Source organism: Nannobrachium achirus (genome assembly GCF_963921795.1).
Source record: "Nannobrachium achirus genome assembly, chromosome: 16".
In the NCBI taxonomy this organism is placed as follows: Eukaryota; Metazoa; Chordata; class Actinopteri; order Myctophiformes; family Myctophidae; genus Nannobrachium; species Nannobrachium achirus.
This window is the reverse complement of record NC_137823.1, coordinates 44,423,022-44,442,569: the sequence shown is the minus strand read 5'-3', so window position 1 is coordinate 44,442,569 and position 19,548 is coordinate 44,423,022. Positions and strand designations below refer to the sequence as shown.

Genomic DNA, 19,548 nt, shown 5'->3' with positions numbered 1-19,548 from the left:
ATCTGAAATTTGAAAATGGCAGATCTACAAGCTCACAATGCGTTGCATTTCGTCAAAATCTACAAAGTAGCTAGTAGTTTGCAAATAATTGTAGAGGAGTAAAAGTATTATATTTGCTGTAAAAGTTCTGAAAACTGGATACTTCATCTCCACAGTGCAGTGTTGTGAAGGCCCTCTCTCTCTTTGATAATGTCACACTCCCACACATTTATCTCAAACAAACTCTCCTCTGATAACAGTTTTTCTCACTTTCCGAATGGGGTTCAGGTGTGTGCGGCAGGCTTGTACAGTTGGGCACCGCTGTGCTATTTTCATTCAGCAGGAATGTGCTACATCACTAATCCGATGTTGCTTCAACACCAATGATTTGCTTACAATGGCTCTTTTTTACGTAATTTTGTATGAGACTTTAAACCCCTTTAACCCAGTATACGTTTCACAAACGCTGAAATCCTACCACAAAGAACGCTCCTCTCTAGTAAATTTCAACCCCTGCTTAACCGCCGTTGAAATAACCTTACTAAAATACTAGCCGCGGATCAGTAGCATTTTCGGGTTTCAGATCCGGTCGGGAGTGGAAAGAACCTGCGTCATGTTGTAGTCATCACTCATCAGGCGGACTACATGTTTGCCGGAATCTCCAAACTGGAACCAGAATCCAAAACGTTTCTCTTTTTATCTTTCTGGTCTTCTTCCCGGTTTAGGCCACGCCTAGACCAGATCACATTTAGAACAAATACCAGGTTTACCTCAGTCAGAGGTGGAAAGTCTGGTGATGCGAGGCTACTAAAACACTAATCCACTCCCCTGCTTACACAAACCCTCATCCCATCCCCAACCTTAGACTCCCTTAGGTAAGAGCTTTCCCCTGCTGTGCCCCAACTCCCTGTCTCTTCTCCTCCAGCTGAGGGAGCGTGTGCTCCAGAGGCAGCAGGGAGGCTACATCCTGGCGGTGGAGGCCGGCCGGAGCCTGCTGCTGACGGCCGACGCCAGGGCGGAGTCTGCACTGCAGACGGAGCTGATGGACATGCAGGAGAGGTGGAGACACGCACACCACCGCCTGGACCAGCAGAGGAGGGAGCTGCTCGGCCTGCTCAAGGTACGCTAAAACAAGTTAAAACGACGTGTTCTCTCCTCCGCGTCATCAGTGCCCATACCCTAGGTGGGGTTGGCGAAAGGGCCTCTCTTTGTTCTCCCCGTGTCCCCTAGGGTAGGTACCCTCACAAAAAAAAACATGCTGTAATCCTGGTCTCTATACTGCCTTCTCCTGGTCAGCAGGGGCGCCTGAAGGAGGGGAAAGGAACTGTTCAGAATAATGTGTTCCTTCCAAGCTCTAGGTCCTACCGGGGAAACCCCCCGTCTGTCAGGTGATAAGAAGCGGCTTGCTCACTCCTCATGCATTGAAGGAAGCATGAGCTAGGTTCAGAGCTCTCCCCAGTTTGGCAGAGGGAGAGTAGTGCCCAGGATTACAGCTTAGGCAATTGGCACTGGGTGAAAAATGGGTTAAAGGAAAATGGGATAATAAAAAAAAGTAATCAAGTTGTAGATGGTATAATTATATTCATCCACTTTGTATATTGTAGAATGTTCAACTACCATGTGTGCTTTGGTAGGCTATTGGTTTACATTTACAAGAAGGTATCAGTCATCAGGCCATACATACGTTCCTATGGACTTTGGAACCTTGCCTCATCAGAATCTAATTCAGGGTCTTCAACAGGGGTTCCGGGACCCCTAGGGGGTCCTCAGAGTTACTACAGGGGGTCCTCCAAATCTTTGTCCTTTTCTATATTAACCATTTGAACCCGAGCGTCCATATTCGGGGAACTTTAGCCGAAAATATCAGATCTACAAGCTCACAGAGCTTGTAGATCGGCTATTTGGCAAATAGTTTTGGTGTAGAGGGGGGAAAAGAGCACACTAAGTACAGAGTCAAAGGTCAAGTTTATTAAGTATTGACGTTTCAAGTGGTTAAATATCTGGAAACGCACATTTAGATTAACCCAAAATACACCGATGATTGTGCTGTCAAACGATGAAATGGTATCTTTGGGTTGTGGGGGTTCTGCTTCATCTCTCTCTCAACTAAGGGGTCCTTGGCCTGAAAACGTTGAAGACTCCTGATCTAATGGCTCTGCAGCACATCACAGTGTCTGCACTGTGATGTGCTGCAGCACTATAAAAGTAATGTGAAGGGGGCCAATGTGCACCCTAATGAGCCCTCCTCGTTCCGCATATAGGACTGTAGAACCCAAGTTATCACATGAATTATGAATTGTTGGAGTGGAGGAAGATGGAGTGCGCGATAAGTGCACACTCTTCACTCTCTGATGAATTGCTCTTGAACACTTGAACACACTCGCACACAGAAGAGTGTGTGTGTGTGTGTGTGCGTGTGCGTGTGCGTGTGCGTGTGCCCGCCCGCCCTGTGACAGTTTTGGTGACTGGCATACACATGGTGCATTAGTGTGCAGAGTGTGCACACACATTACAAGCTGCAGGCACTGTGCAGCGAAGCATAACGACAAGGGCACAGTGAGGTGGATCTTACAGGCTGAGAGTCCTTTTGAAAAGCACTGTGTGACGCAGTTCAAAATGATCATCCGTGGCTTAGCGTTTTTTAGGAGAGAGGATCTCTTTCTTTTCCCTCTGTCCACTCTGTGTCCGCTCTTCTCTCTTGCTCCATCTTTCTCTTTTTCACGTTCTTTTCTACCTTTTACCTTCCTGTCCTCCTTGCTTAGTTCATAGACTACTGACTAATGCTGTTCCTGCCCTGGGCATCCTTTACATGTGTTGTTACAGGTATGCTACGCTGTATTTTCTCTCTGAAAAAATACCTCGCTTCGCCTCGAATTGTACTGCTTGTGCTGCACTCTCAAAATAGCTGTAATCTATGACCTCTCTGGAGCTGAAACTCCCTCTGTTGTTGAGGTTGCGTTAATTCTCTTCTCTGGCTGGTGGATTTGTGCTGTGTCACTGGGTCCCATGCTGTTGCTAGGGAGGTTTAAAGCCTGAGTTGTAGTACTGTAGCTTGCGCATGGGTATCCAGAAGCTCACAGTGTGACGCAGCGCGACACAATTTCAATTTGCGACATAGGCATGCATGTATAAATCAGTCTTAAAACGGAGCTGGCTACTATAGGAGAATAGAGCCTGGATTATTCTACTGTTATCTTAGCTGTATGTGTACAGTACATGTAGATGTGTTATGTGTGCAGTTGTACTAGTACTACTTTGAAGCTAGCTGTTGCTGTAACTGCAGGGAGAATTTATAGCTGCCTCAGCGATTAATAGATGCACAGTACAGTACACAGTAGGTGTGTCTACAGTGGTGGTTCTCTAAGTGGATTTCAGGGTCTCTCTAGGTTCCTATATGGGGGTCTAAATTGACCTTTACAAGTCTGTAACTTTGATAGTGTACAAATGGATTTGTACACTGTCAAAGTTAAGGGGAGACCTTCAAATTTCAAAGTTTGAGATTGAGAACCACTGGTCTACAGTGTACTATTTTTTATGTGTGTATGAGATAGAGAAAGAGCACAGAGGCAGAGCTAGAGATGCTGTGATGATGTATGTTCTAATTGTGTGTGTTTCTGCGTGTGCGTGTGTCTAGGATTGGGAGCGCTGTGAGAAGGGCATCGATGCATCATTGGAGAAGCTGAGGGCCTTTAAGAAGAAGCTGTCGGCGCCGCTGCCTGACCACCATGAGGAGCTGCACTCTGAGCAGGTCCGCTGCAAGGTGAGAAGAGAATGCAATGGCATTACACAGTACACACACCAATCTGGGAACCCATCGGCAACAAAAGAAAAACAGCACCCTCTGCTGTTGTTTTCCTTTGCGCTCAATGGAATGTGGATGACAGGATGTTAGCCCGTTTGGTCCGCCCCTCAGCCCTCCACTTCCTGTCCATGTGTCTTTGTTTACATTGCTAACATTCCTAACTACACGTTTTAACTGGAGCTGCTGACAGATTCAGTTGCGGAGCTCTGAATCTTGAGAGATTACGCACACACACCCAACAAACCCACACAAACTCAATGACCCTTTCATCTCGCACTGCATTATCTTTCTCTCACTGACTCTGTCTGTCCTAAAAACGTACACAGACAAATCCTCACTCTTTAATTGTACTTTTACACGCACACGCACACACACACACACACACACACACACACACACACACACACACACACACACACACACACACACACACACACACACACACACACACACTTAATCTGACTACAGTGTTGCTTTTGCACATCCCAGCCGGCCAACCTCCTGTTCATCTGTCTGCCTCTGTCTCAATGACCTTGTTTGTTGGATTTTCAGGTCATTGGTGCTGTGTAAACATCCATAACACATTGTTATCTGTGTACAGGCCTATCCATTTTGATAGCTTTAGTGTAACATTACCTAGCAGCATTAAGCAGCACATAATGTGCCCGTGTCTGTTTGTGTGTGTACCTGAACAAGACACCGGAATACCACACGTTTGTATTTGCGTGTAGTCATCACTTAATTGTGCGTGTGGGTGTCGATGCTGTGATGGAGCTGGGTTTGGCCCCTCCTCCCGTACACTACAGGCAGCGTGTAGCTGTGTAGTCATGTTTCATGCATGACATGTCGTCAGCTCCTTGGGGAGAAGAGCTGGGAGAACCGCTGCATAATAACAGTTTGCCTCTGCCCGTTGCACAGCATCAGCTGATGGGAGAGGGGGTGGGGAGAGTTAGAGCTAAGGAGAGAGAGAGAGAGAGAGAGGGAGAGTGGAGAGGCTCTGTATTATCATTTGTATGGCACCAGGGAGCATGTGTGTGTGTCTGCATTTACGCGTATTACGTGCGTATTGTGTGAATGAGAGATGGCGGGTGGACGTCAAGACATTGGGCTACAGCACAGCCCTCACAATGCCGGAGGACATGTGAGGTTAGCTTTTCTTTCTGTTCCATTGTCCTGATTTCAACCTTGAAGACAAGCATTTGTAACAGATCATTCTACACAGTGTACGGAGAGAAGACATGCAGCTTGACTGTGGCAAGCTGTGTTTGCAATGCATCTTTAGTGGCATGTTTTGTCTGGAATGTAATGTTTTTATACAGGCTTTATGTTCATTATTATTTATTCTAGTATTGTGGCATTGCACATTCTACTCATTTGTCTCACTGTTAACTCATTTAGTGCCACCCCTTTCACCACTAGAGGGCGCCCAGTGGCCATAGAAAATCCCATAGAGATATGCTGGTATATGCAGAAGCCCTGCAGCCATGACTTGCCTGAACACTTTCCTTTGTGCATGTACAGCAAGAGGATGAAGTTAGCTTGAAGTTAGCTATTGGCTACCAAGCATTTTAGAAGCCTTATTTTCGTCAACTTAGCCATGATTAAACCTTGCACACCTCATGCATGGGAAAAAAACAGAGAAGAATGAGCTATAAAAAATCGAGTGGATTTGTGCAGTTTGTTCACAGCTTTCAAACAAAAAAATCCGATTGGAAATCCGTTCAGGCATTCTTGAGATAATCGCCATTATGTTTTACATGTTATGTAAACAAACATGGCTGCCCTGTATGTTAGATGGGGTTGTATGGGGGTGGAACATGCAAAATCGCGATTGAAATCATGTTCACTAGATTTGATGGGGTCCAAAAAAAAAATTAAAAAAAATTTTTTTTCAATTTTTTTTTTTTTTTTTTTTTTATATCCCGAACTAGTTCGGGATAGGCACTCTGGGATGCGATAATATATCCCGAACTAATTCGGGATAGGCACTCAATGAGTTAATTTGTAGGATTTCCGAATGTTTGATTGCTCTACTTGGCTTGTAATGTTTAGGTTAAGAAAACTCTCTCTCTCTGTGTGTGTGTGTGTGTGTGTGTGTGTGTGTGTGTGTGTGTGTGTGTGTGTGTGTGTGTGTGTGTGTGTGTGTGTGTTTTCTTGCGCGCACGTTTAAAGGTAGAATAAGTGATTTCATTTAATTCAAATAATAACAAAATGGGTTTATGTTCTGATAGTACTAGTTAATATAGAGTGTTTGGTCCATATAAGGACTTTCGCCCTATCCCATGTGAGGAGAAAAAAGCAGTTTCAGTTTTCCCTGTAGGCGACGGCGGGCCTTACGCACACCAAGGCCCGCCCCCATTCGATCATGATTGGAGGAAGGCCCCCACTCTATCCTGATTGGAGGAAGGCCGTCACCTACAGGGAAAACTGAAACTGCTCTTTTCTCCTCACAGGGTATCACAATTCACCTATATGGACCAAACACAATAGTAACTAACTAGTACTATCAGAACATAGACCCATTTTGTTGTTATTTGAATGAAATGAAACACTTGCCCTACCTTTAAGGACATGGATTCTTATCTGCACCCGACATAATGGTATTTGTTTACTGTCATGCGTTGCAGGAGTTAGAGAGCAGCGTGGAGGGCTGGACCTCTGACATCACTTCCTTGTTCCTGCTGAGGGACTCTTTAGGGGGCGTGGTCAGTGCAGATGACCTCACCGTCCTCCAGGAGCGACTCCGCCTCCTACAGCGTCAGTGGGAAGAGATCTGCCACCAGGTAGATGACGCACACACACACACACACACACACACACACACACACACACACACACACACACACACACACACACACACACACACACACACACACAATTTTTTTTGCAAGTCTTTGAATATATATTTTTAAAAGCAAACATTTGTAACCAAATATTTGCTCCTGGAAAAACATATTTTGAGATGGGGGTCCGTGGCCAAATATAATGTTGGGGGTCATTGACGTGAAAAAGTTTGAGAACCACTGATTTAGAAGAAGGATTTAGAAGACATTTATGGAATCGGGTCAAAAGACTTCAAAGACTTGCACACATCTACAAGCGCTGTGAGCTTGTATATCTGCTATTTTTTTAATACTTAAAGCATAAAATAATGGTTAAAGTTGTTCAAATCTAAAGTGACACAGATTTGCGTTCAGGCCTAAATGGCTTAATATTTGTCCCTTATAGGAACATACAGCTTTTTGGATAACTATAAACTTTTTCAAGTTTGGATAGTACTTTTGCAGGATGCATAACTCAGATTCTGTTCTTGTTTTATTACCCACCCGTGTCTGGAGAGTGTCTCTGCATTATTATCTCTTATACAAAGTGCTTGTAGCAACTACCCTGCACCTTGGGCATAATAAGACATTCCGCTGAGGCAGCGACAGCGTGCTATAAAATAAACACAGATGCTATTTATCAGTGTCAAACAGCGGTGACTGGGTAACAGACCGTGCCTGTCCTTATTGGGGACAGACGGTGTCCACAGCTGTGGTGTATTTTGACATGATAGGAGATCATGTATCTGGCATCTTATCTTCGCATATATGTTTGGTTTAAGTATTATGTATTTTTTGTTTGTTTTTCATCATCGTGGAGCTCAGAATCTGTTCTTGAGAGATTAGACTGCTATCGATTTTCATTCACAATATTTTGTAATGTTTTATAATTGCTTTGTATATATAATGATGATAATTATATAGTATTATAGTCCTATAGGCCTACGTGTGTATTTATAGAATATATATATTTATTGAGCACATAAAATGTACAGGATTCAATACATTAAAAAAGTGCTTTTCAGAAAATCATAAAAGAAACATAAAGATTTTCCTTTTTATTTTAATATTATTATTCTTTTTCCCATTATATTTGTGTTTCTCTTTCTTTTCTTTCCCTCCAATGTTTTTCCACCTGGTACTAAACTGCTGTATTCCATCACTCGATTTCTTGTGTCCCTCTCAGCCTAATACTCCTCTCTTACTACGAATCCCATTCTTTCTTTCTTTATTCATTACTTTCTTTCATTTCAAATTGATTACAAAATATCTGTAGGCCTCTCACAATTATTTGAGAGAATCGCAATTATTTTTACATAATCATTTCCATGTTGAAAAATGATCATAATTTTGAAACATTCAAAAAAGAATTGTGAAAACAGCAGATCTATAATAATATTTGCATATCTGCCCTGTGCAACTTTAGTTTATGAAGCCTCAAAGCCAAACACCTTTTATTTCTATTCATAATGTTCCAATGTTCGACAAAAAGAAAAACAATTTAATCGTTTAATTATTTGAGTGACAATTAATGGTCAAGTAAAATGTCATAATTGTGACAGCCCTAATAATATATAATTAATAATGAATAATTCTCCTCTGTGTGTTGCGTCCAGCTGTCCCTGCGCAGGCAGCAGGTGAGTGAGAAGCTGAATGAGTGGGCGGTGTTCAACGAGAAGAACAAGGAGCTGTGTGAGTGGCTCACGCAGATGGAGAGCAAGGTGTCCCAGAATGGAGACATCAGCATCGAGGAGATGATCGAGAAGCTGCGCAAGGTAATTTACAACTTTTATGTAGCGCTTAATTCGATGTACACTGCCAATCCACTGTCTCAATGTATTTGTATTTTACTTTAAAGCTGTGCTATATCACTTTTTTTGTGATTACAATGTTATTTTGTCAAATCTGTATGTTAGAGTACAGTATGATTTAATAGTCTGTGTTTAGTTCTAAACAATAACAGCTTGCCATCATTTATCCCACTTATTACACGGCTACTTAATACATTAATTAACTCATTTGTAGCCAATCCCGAGAATACTCGTGAAAAATACTCGAGTATCATATGGTGCCGATCCCAAGTATACTCGTGAAAAGTACTCTATTACTGTAACGGCGGTTCTCCTACCCTGTAGCTGCGCGGAAGGTCCTGGCACAATCGCCCTCGCCGATTCATCATCATCACGGATCCACGTGCACAAAATAGTAATCCCATAACATTGAGGCAGACGGGGAATCTCATCTTTAATGTCCATTATCTCCAAACAACACTTTCAAAGGGGAGGATGGCAGTAGATTCTCGCTAATAAAACACATGTTGAAAAGCAACGATCCGCCATTACACAACGGCATGTTGACGACGAGCGATTCGGGTGAATGACGTGATGACGTCAAACCGGAAGTGTTTACGCAATCGACTTCTGGCCTTCAAAATAAGAGACTGGCCGCTTATGGAGAAAGCGAGAGGCACGCTGGACATTTTAATACGTTAATTTCAGGAGCACAAAATGAGTTATTACATTGACCCAAAAGTAACAACTAAATAAAGTATTCCATTGCTTATGGTAATGAAAGTATTCCATTAATGTATGCCAGCTACGTCCGGGCATACAGTACATCCGTCCAGTGCAACGTGTCACATCGGAAAACAACAGGAAATGTTGATCAAATAGAATCAATTTCCGGTCACATCAACAAATGGAATCAATTTCCGGTCACTTTATTGTCTATTTCTCACTTCAAATGTTTTCAAAAACATTCTTGAGAGCAATGTTTAGCTGTCATTGACATTGTGCGTTTGTTTACATGGCTGCCATGTTGGATACATGCACAAAATCAACCAGTGCAGTGGTCAGTGGTATCCAAAAATAACACACTGAATTCAATCAGAATCAAGCATTCAACCAAGCTGTGTAATAATACAATATAACGTCTACAATAGGGGTGGTTGTATTTGGTCTCCTTGCTCTTCTACTGAGACATTTAGATCCTGTGTCTGGTTTGACACGACTGGTTGACAAGTGCTACACATTTTCAGCTCTTGTGCAGGAGAAGCAGGTTTGAATCTGGGGTAGAACAGGAGGGTTATAGCGGGTAGCTTTACACTCAGGATTTGACAGCGTGCAGGGCATATACACACCCGCACACGTACAGTACTTGTCACTATGGGGTCCACATTTCTGTGGTGTCTGACTCAGCTGAGGCTGTAGCCTAATTTGACTCATTGCCTTAGCCAGGGCTGTGTTTAGTTATCTATGCATTTTAATGCTATTTTATTTGTGCGTGTGCGCGCGTGCATCCATCCCAGGACTACCAGGAGGAAATCAGTGTAGCCCAGGAGAACAAGCAGCAGCTGCAGGTGATGGGAGATCGCTTAGCCAGGGCCAGCCACGACAGCAAGGCTGCCGAGATCCAGCACAAACTCAGCAAGGTCGGCGAGCGCTGGCAACATCTACTGGACCTCATCGCTGCCAGGTGGGTTGTGGAACATGCAGGACCCGGTCTTCCTTCTCCCTTCTGGAGGGACAGTATTGTAATGCAAGGTTACCGTAGGTGGAAATATAAAAGGTTGTTCAGAAATAGCAGTTCTACAAGCTCACAACGCATCGTGTTTTAAGCTTTTAGATCAGCTACTTTTTGTACAAGGCAGTATATAAAGATAGAGGTTATAGGATCAATCAATCAATCAATGGCCAAATAGATGTATTGCTGATGGACTGTTGTAGTTTGATGGTGAAACTTTTTTTTCTTCTTTTTTTTAAGGTAGCAGAAATATTTTACAACCTTGTCTTTTTATTGGTGTCTTTGATCAAGGTTATCATTGTCAACGAGGACTGCTTATTTACTTTATTTGTGAGCAATTTTTTAATGTTGTTTTTTGGTGAATACAATGTGCATGTACATGAAATGCTTAACAACATGCGCTCCAATTCATACATTTTATTTCCCTCCCTGGTGAGTGGTTTTACCCCTTCCCATTCCCCTCTAGTTAGAGCCCACATACGTTGTTGACTTTTGAAAAGTGAGAAACGAACCATTGTAAACAGTGTGACCTCGTTTCTGTCAGTGTGAATGTGTGAGAATGTGCAGAGAAAATAATGTCACATGGAATGTGCAATCCTTTACAAAGGCAGGATTCCATCCTCTCACACATCTCACAGTGCATCACTCCTCCTAGTGGAGGGTTCTGAATTGTTACCATGGAGGGCCATGACTGTTTGTTGCCATAGTTTCCCATCTGATCTTCAAACACACATGGTAAATTCATTATTCCCACAATGCCGCTGAGGCATTTCCTGAGGTCGCAGTTATAGCATCAGCGGGGCGTCCATCCAGTAGTAAAAGAAGACAAAAAGTTGTAGAGGACCAGCCCCATGTCTTTGTACACGCTACCCTGTTACTCGTCATTGACTTTCCATTTATTTGAAGTATAAAGTGACAGACAGTGATGGGCAAGCTACTTGGAAAATGTAGTTACCTAAGCTACAAGCTACAAGTAGCTAGCCACGTTTTTTGTTTTTTAATTAAAATGTCTTAAGTCCTTAAATTGTCACTTTACTGTCATCTGGGGATCCCCCTGGGGAGGGAGGGTCAGACATCATGAATGTCCCCTCACTATTGGGGACACTATTGCAATTAACCTCGCCCACCAGGCTTTCTGAGAGAAAATTGCAATTGACTTATTGAATTATTTTTCCCAAATGTGATGGGCAAGCTATTTGGAAAACGTTGTAAGCTACATTACTACTCTGATTAAATATAGCTAAACTACACTACAAGCTATCCCCAGAGAAATGTAGCAAATTTCCATTACGCTACTTAGAAATGTAGTTAAGCTATGTAGCTTAGCTACTTGTAGCTAGCTACTGCCCATCACCGTGACCCTAACCCTAACCCTGACCCTGACCCTGACCCTGACTCTCTTCATCTCCGGCTGTTGAGCTCAGAGCATGGAAGGAGGAGGCGTAGAGAAGGAGAGGGATTGTTAGGGAGCGGAAGAGGGAGGAGGACAGTGAATGACCTCATGGAGACAGCTGCATGATTTTTTTGACTTCAACAAAAACAACCAGACAAGTCAGTGTGTCGCTTCGTCAAACGGACAGCACTTCGAACTTTTTCAATTCAGGGACATCCTTTTAATCCCTGTGGTTGTTTTATACATTTTTTCTCTCTTTATCTGACGGATAAGTGGAGAGTTTTTATTCCGTTAGCATTTAGAACATTTTCTTGGAATGCGTTCCTGCTCACTTTGCACTCCGCTGCCGTCATTTGCATGCATGGAACTTGGAAGTCCTGGCTGCAGTTCAAACTCGCTATATACTTGCGCACATTTGCTGTATGACATTCCAGCCGTGGGCCACCTCTGTGGCACATGCCTCTGACTGTAAGTCTTATTTTAGAAACAGCAGCACTTGTCACTCTCAGGCACTCCCCCCCTCCTCACACACACACACATACACACACAACTGTTTCTCTTTAATTTTTTTAGAGGGCAGGAGTTGATAAGTCACACTTGTGCACACTTGCGAACCCCCCCACCCCCCCAGCCGAGGGACAGAGAAAGTCCCATTTGCAAGGCTTGGGCAGAAGAGAAGGGAGCTTGGATATAGCTCCTCTGTTGTTAGCTTTGACTTTGGGAACTTGGGAATCCTCCCCCATGGTTTTGGACTTAGGCATGGATAATACGGCAGGATGTCCAGTCGACGACTCAGATCTGCCGGAATGTGACTGCGATGTCAACAGGCAGGACAATCTTAGAACTTTATATGCTTCTGAATTGTTGTTTTTGAAGACAGTAGCTGAGCTGTTGTGTTTGCCAAATCGGTTTGCTTTGTGAAGTAACGTGAAAGCAATTGAATTCACTTGGATGAATCAGAATCAGCATGTTGTGTAAAGTTAGTTAAAATTCATACCGGAGGGACACAGAGAATGAAAGCTGATTCATCTATGGGCACACTGTAGTAGGCTTTTATTCTTGTTATTTGTTTCTGCCTGTCAGACAATTATATTAGCTTTGTGGCTCTATTTAGATTCTCAGTATTATGGTTGTGCAATTTCTGTTGCCTTTGAGAAATGGTGTGTACTGTACCTGCATTATATTAGGGGATGTGCCACACAATGCCACACAATGAATGGCAGAAAGCTTAGCCATGTTTTTTTCTGCTGTGATTGGTTATAATTTTACTACAATGAACCAGTCAGCAAGTTACTGTATCCTACAGCAATGATTATTTGGGGAGATCCGCAGAGGATTAGCGTAATGTGCAACATTGTTTTCTCACTCAACAGTAAACAAACTCGACGTATACAGTAAACAAACTCAACGCCTCGCAACTGCGATCCTCAGTTCAAAATTATTTTGGGGGGTCGTGGCCTGAAAAGGTTTGAGAACCATTGTTTTACAGTAAACAAACTTGTACAGTACAGTAGCAGGCTGGCATATTTCCAGGCAAGATATTCTGACGATGACAGCTCCATGGACAGTCCAATGTGTGTGTAACTCATACAGATACAGTATGGCGCCAATGGATTGTGCAACGTCAGCCAGAGCAGTGGCGTGCTGCTGTTTGCACATAAGCTGCAGCAACACTGGGGGCCTAAAGTCATACTGACCTGTAAAATGTGTCCCGCAATAGCAAACCGAAGTCATCTTAATTAGTCTGTGTCAATGAAATAATGGCTTTCATTGCTTGCCTACATTCTTGACAAATTCCTCTGGTGAGACTGAGAGTTGTGTTGCTCTTTTGGGGTTGGGCGTTAACATTTGGCTGCTTTAACATTGTCAGTTGTTGTAACACAGCAGACGCATTGCTAGAGGAGTACAGTATTAGAGCTTTGCAGGTCCAAATTTGTTCCCAGTTGTTGTGTGTGTTAGAGACTAAATGTCTCCCTCCAAACCCATTTCTAAATAAATCCATGGCGCCTCAAACCTCCAAATATCCATCCAGCTCTTAAACAATAAGCTCTCAAGTGTCATATTACTGCATTGCATTTTTCAATGTTTGCGTCTCCATATTCTTGTCCATTTTCCATTAAGACAATGTTATGGAATTGAACAGTGTCCTTTACAGTTGATTGGAGATTGTATTATCCCATTAGTGCTTTGATACCGTTCTGTGTTGAATTAAAGCACATAGGTTTTAAGGTTTATCGTGCTTTATGATTCATTATTATCACCGTTATCTGATATCCAGATATCCTACAGTACCTAAAGTACAGTCAGTGTATTGCATTGCATGTTGTTATGCTGACTGAGCCAACTGTGTTACACTCTGTGTGTAATAACTTTATAAAAAAAATAAAAAAAAAACATTACTAGTGGAAATTGCCAATCGAAGGATCGTGGTTTTAGTGAACAGGACCTTGCCAGAGGTGATTGGCTATGTTTGGCTAGTGAAATACTTGGTTTGTTTTGCTCTTGTAGGATGGTGTAACAGAACTGGAAAGACATCTCTCTGCCTTAGCGTGAACTGCTGTTATTGCTGTACGTGTAATGACTGCGTTACTCCCTGCCTTACTGTGTCTCTGTCTCTCTCTCTCTCCCTCTCCCAGGGTCAAGAAGTTAAGAGAGACCCTGGTGGCTGTGCAGCAGCTGGACAAGAACATGAGCAGCCTGCGCTCCTGGCTGGCTCACATCGAGACAGACTTGTCCCGGCCCATCGTCTATGACACCTGTGACGACCAGGAGATCCAGAGGAAACTCAACCAGCAGCAGGTACGATACTGAGGGACCAAAACCAAAAACACCAAAAACCAAAACACTGCTGGTCATGGAGGCATGACAGACACAGAGGCTGGTGGATTTCAATTTTCATCAGCTGATCTCACATTTTCTTTTACAAATTTGGGTTTACAATTAGAACCTTCAAAAAATTAAGAATGAAGCCACCAGTAAAAGTGATTAAAAGTGTTAAACGTTTAATCCTCCATATTCTGAAAGTAATCATTGCTCATTGTCTCTCCGTCTTTCCAGTTCTTTAATAAACAGAATATATATTTTCATTATGATTATCCAAACGGTAGAGAGAACCAATTTACTGTATCAGCTTCAACTTTATGATGTTCCAATACCAATTTAGTTTCATCAGTTCTAGTCTCCTGATTGGATAAAATTGGTTGCGACCGTAGGTCGCAGTTTACTGTCAGAACCGGCACAGCTTGTCCGTATCCGTCCGTACAGGTAACGCCTGACACTGTGGTTCTCCTGACTCATCACTGTGACATCACAGGTGACATCACAGTGATGTCAGATACTCAGAGCAGGGATCTTCATACATGGGCATAAACAGGTGACATCACAGTGGTGTGGCTGGTTCAGACAGGGATCTCCATGTATGGGCATAAAAGAGATTGTATGTTGTGATGTCATGGGAACCACTATATGCCCATATATGGAGATCCCTGATGTTATCAATATTAACTCATACCCTGCCAAAAAATATGTTTCTATGATAAAAACGTCTTTAAAACGTCTTTTTCACTATGGACCTCCCTGCCAGACGTCTTCTGAACGTCTTTTTTTAAAAGATAATAAAAAAAAAAAAAAAAAAAATTGAAAAAAAATGTTTTGAAAAAAAAATTTTTGGACCTCCAACAGTGTACTAGGCATGATCACGATCGCGAAATTGCATGTTTAACCCCCATACCAACCCCATCTTTCAAACATGGCAGCCATGTTTGTTTACATTTGAAGAAAACATAAGGGCTCCTTTCTCCTGAATGCCTGAACGGATTTCCAAGCGGATTTTTTTGTTTGAAAGCTGTGAAAAGCATGCACATGCATAGTGCATGATCTGTGCACGAATGTGTGCACCAGCGTGCACACTATTTTTTTAACCCTTTGTTGGCGAACCGGCAATATAAGAGGTCATCCCACTTTAAATATGGCACCGACTGAGTTAAGCCCGTATCTAACAGGACTTCATATGGGAATGCCCATATATGGAGGAAGACAGCCCATATCTGTGGCTGGTACAGACAGGGATCTCCATGTATGGGCATAAAAGGGATTGTATCTATGATGTCAGATAACATAACAAATAACTGAGTAAGCATGTTTGGGGTCTCACAGCATATCTCCAGACATGGCGCGACCTTGCCCTTTTGGGTGAGGTCGCTTGTCGCCTTCAGGCGTCTTACTATATTACCTGTTAACTACCTGTTCACTAAAGACCTGGAGAGATGGGGAGACTGTTACTGAACAAATGCCTGAAGTACCGGAATATAGAGCTGTTTAACACTTGTTTTAGCTAAAAGAAAATATCACTTACACCAACTTTGATTAACTTGGATGGACATGCAGACGCCAAATAAACATTTGTTCTTACAAAATGTTACGCAAGACAAATAAAATGTGAGAGAACGTGACTCACAGTCACAACTCACACGCTGGATAGAAAACAAACACAGAACAAATGAGGAAACAACAGTATGACTCATGTACATACTGTATCTCTGGCTATTTGACTTGAGATAGATTGAATGGCTTCTGCCAAGACACAGGTCTAAATCAGGACCGGAGTCTGAGAACCTAGTGACCTATTTTCTCTCCATAGTTTGGATTTCACCACACGTGCATCTGGCTTAGTACCAGTCCCTCCCCACTACAGTGTGTTATACAGCATTCTCTGTCTCATTGCAGACAGACCAGATCACATAATCAGTTCTTTGTGGGTCTGTTACCCAAGGATGTCAGAAACACACACAACTGATGACATTGCAAAAGGCTGGTGTTTCTTTTTGTTCCAGACTAAACAAATCCTTAGCCGTTCAGTTTGTTGTTTTAATCCTTTGTTTTGTTTCGTTGTTTGCCGTTTTTAGTTTAATCAGACGCCAGCTTTAAAGGACAACTTTGTTTTTTTACAACAAGGGTTCAGATTGTAATTAGAGAAAGGAAAAGATGAGTGTTAAAATGTTTTCATTTACAGCTTTCTATTGTTTTAGCGATTTTAGTATTTTGATTTCAGTGGGTGGGCACAATAAGCCAACAATTCTTTGTTACTATTTACACCAGCCACCATAAGTCACATCTGTCCATGAAAGATTGCGGTGCATCTTGGGAATGCATCTTGAAAATTACTTTTGAGCACTGCAGAAAGGGAGAGCCACCTAGATGGCTCCAGACTTCCCAGCCTTGCTAAAATGCCCTAAATTATACTCCAAGAGCAGTTTCAAGTCTCTAGATGCCTTAGTTTTGGAGTTACACACACTCCTTACTTTAAAATGACACAGGGCAAAAAGGTAACTTTTGTGCACTGCAGAAAGGGAGAGCCACCTAGATGGCTCCAGACTTCCCAGGCTTATTGTGTCTAAGAAACATTTAGCCACAATCAAACTTGTTAAAATCACTAAAATTATAGAAAGAAGTAAATGAAAACATTTTAACACTCATCTTTTCTTTTCTCTAATAACTATCTAAAATATGAACCCTTGTTGGAAGAAAAAAATAAGTTGTCCTTTAATGGCATCAATCAACCAGTGAGGTTTATTGGCACTGTGCAAGTCCTTGCTATAAAATGCCTGAACATTTATTTGAATCATGACTCCGCTGCAGGACTTGCAGAGGGACATAGAGAAGCACAGCACGGGAGTGGCGTCCGTGCTGAACCTGTGTGAGGTGCTGCTGCACGACTGCGACGCCTGCTCCACGGAGACGGAGTGTGACTCCATCCAGCAGGCCACCAGGGGCCTGGACAGACGCTGGAGGAACATCTGCGCCATGTCCATGGAGAGGAGGCTCAAGTCAGTCTCTCTTCTCTGGATGAATAACGCAGTCATGTCTCTACTGTATACACATACTGCATATGAACGTATTCCTTCTCTCATATTCTACATATGTTTCTGTGCAGGATTGAGGAAACGTGGCGACTGTGGCAGAAGTTTCTGGACGACTTCTCCAGGTTTGAGGAGTGGCTGAAGACGTCAGAGAGGACAGCGGCTCTGCCCAACTCCTCTGGAGTCCTTTACACGGTCGCCAAGGAGGAGCTTAAGAAGTTTGAGGTGTGTTTACTATAGTTTCATTAACCACTTAAAACCTACTGTATATGTAGTGATTTAGACCTGAGCTGGGACGTTTTTGGGAGCATGTCCTCATGCTTCCCACTACGCGCTACACTCACTCACGATAGGCACAGCGAGGAACATCTTTCATGTCCCTCACTCGAGAACCTCCTCCATGTCCTACCGACTATGTCAGATGTAGTGATTTAGACTACTCTTATAGAGTAGACGCTTGGCCAAGCCAGATGCACAGCTGAAAGCTCTTCGGAGCTGGCCGGGTGTATGGAGAACCGGAAAGATTGGAGACTCCGATGGAAGCTCGTCTGAGGACGACCGAGAGAGACAGTGGTGGATTTTGACTCCTAGTTCTTTACTACTGTGCTACAACAAATCTATTTGTTGGGTAATGTTTGTCCCCAGAATAGTCATGAGAATGCTGATCAAGAACAGCTACTGAAAGGGTCAGTGGATGTACATGATGAAGTACCGCCCAAGGAAGTTGATGCTGTGCAGATCTGGGCATGAAAACCATGTTGACATTGGTCGAAAAAGACAGCTTCCCACCTTACTGTCACTTTTAGTACTTTCAGCTGTAGTTCTTTACAAGGCTTTTCTCTTCGTCAGATGTGTGTGAGTGTTTATGATTGGTGAGAGAGAGTGAAGCAAGCATGTCAGAGAAAAATACTTGATGTGATATATGCATGATGCATGAGGCTTCTAAACAGCACCGATGGCTGGCTGCAGATAGTGTTCATATGGACATGGCCATACTCACTCAAACGGACATACATACAAACTGGCAAATGTTGAAGTGGCAGGCGCCAGATCTGATTAGCCGTTAGTAGAGAGAGAAGCAGAGAGAGAGACAGGGGGGGGGGGATGACGACAGAGAGAGCAGTGTCATGTTACTGAAACCTGTCTGTGCTGGTCTACTCAGCTGCAGATGCTGCAGTCCATCATCAGGCACGTGCACATTCCTAGATGATTGTGTGTGTGGTCTGGGCCCTGCATAATGCTATAACACTCAAAAAGAGAGAACTTACAGCTTATAACAGTTAACAACTGTTATGATGAGGTTTTGGCAAACCCTAACACTGGTTAACTGCCATAACCACTGTTGTATTGGTGAATTTACCTTTGGGGGGGACGCTATTTTAATGACGTTACGCGCACGTTGCTTAACTAGCACTAGCAGGTCAAACAATGGACTATTGATATGCACCCAGGCATGTTCCGTTGTTAAATCACCCTGGTATGACACTACAGCTTTTGTAAACGTTGTTGAGGTGTGAACTCGAGGGTTGTTTTTAACCGGTGCATGTGCGTGCACATGCTCCTGCTTGAAAAGATTCGCGACGGAGTGGTACAGCGTGACACGACCAATACAACACTGGCCATAACACCAATACATTGACTGCGTGTGTGTGTGTGTGTGTGTGTGTGTGTGTGTGTGTGTGTGTGTGTGTGTGTGTACTGTGTAGGCATTCCAGCGACAGGTGCAGGAGTGCCTGACCCAGCTGGAGCTGATCAATAAGCAGTACCGCCGGCTGGCCCGGGAGAACCGCACCGACTCCTCGTGCCGCCTCCGAGAGATGGTGCACGATGGGAACAGGAGATGGGACAACCTCCAGAAGAGAGTGGCCTCCATCCTACGCAGGCTCAAGGTACTGTGCACCAGTGGTTACCAAACCTTTTAGCTTGAGACCCAAAAGGGAAATTAGACGTTTGCCTGGGACCCAAACTAGTGAAAATAGCAGATCTACAAGCTCACAACGCGTTGCTTCACACCACATTGTGAGCTTGTACAATAGATTGGCTATTTTCACTACTTCTTAATTTTCTTTTTCTAATTTTCGAATATCTTAGATTTTTCTTTTATTTCGTCATGAAATTACTCTGAATTTGTTTATTTATTCATGAAAAACGTTTTGAAAATGTTTTGATATA

General features: G+C 43.1%; 1 protein-coding gene across 1 annotated transcript in view; it reads left to right on the top strand.

Annotated features, from left to right (window-relative positions):
• The window catches only part of syne1a (spectrin repeat containing, nuclear envelope 1a), a gene marked incomplete at its 5' end in the record, with an annotated part of 197,608 nt that overhangs the window by 162,616 nt on the left and 15,444 nt on the right, over window positions 1-19,548 (top strand). The window contains 9 exons of the mRNA XM_080744962.1: window positions 905-1,099; window positions 3,614-3,739; window positions 6,409-6,564; window positions 8,220-8,378; window positions 9,911-10,077; window positions 14,155-14,317; window positions 17,156-17,343; window positions 17,451-17,601; window positions 19,083-19,265. Of these exons, the coding sequence (XP_080601088.1) occupies window positions 905-1,099; window positions 3,614-3,739; window positions 6,409-6,564; window positions 8,220-8,378; window positions 9,911-10,077; window positions 14,155-14,317; window positions 17,156-17,343; window positions 17,451-17,601; window positions 19,083-19,265 (1,488 nt within the window). The remainder of the gene's footprint in view (window positions 1-904; window positions 1,100-3,613; window positions 3,740-6,408; window positions 6,565-8,219; window positions 8,379-9,910; window positions 10,078-14,154; window positions 14,318-17,155; window positions 17,344-17,450; window positions 17,602-19,082; window positions 19,266-19,548) is intronic.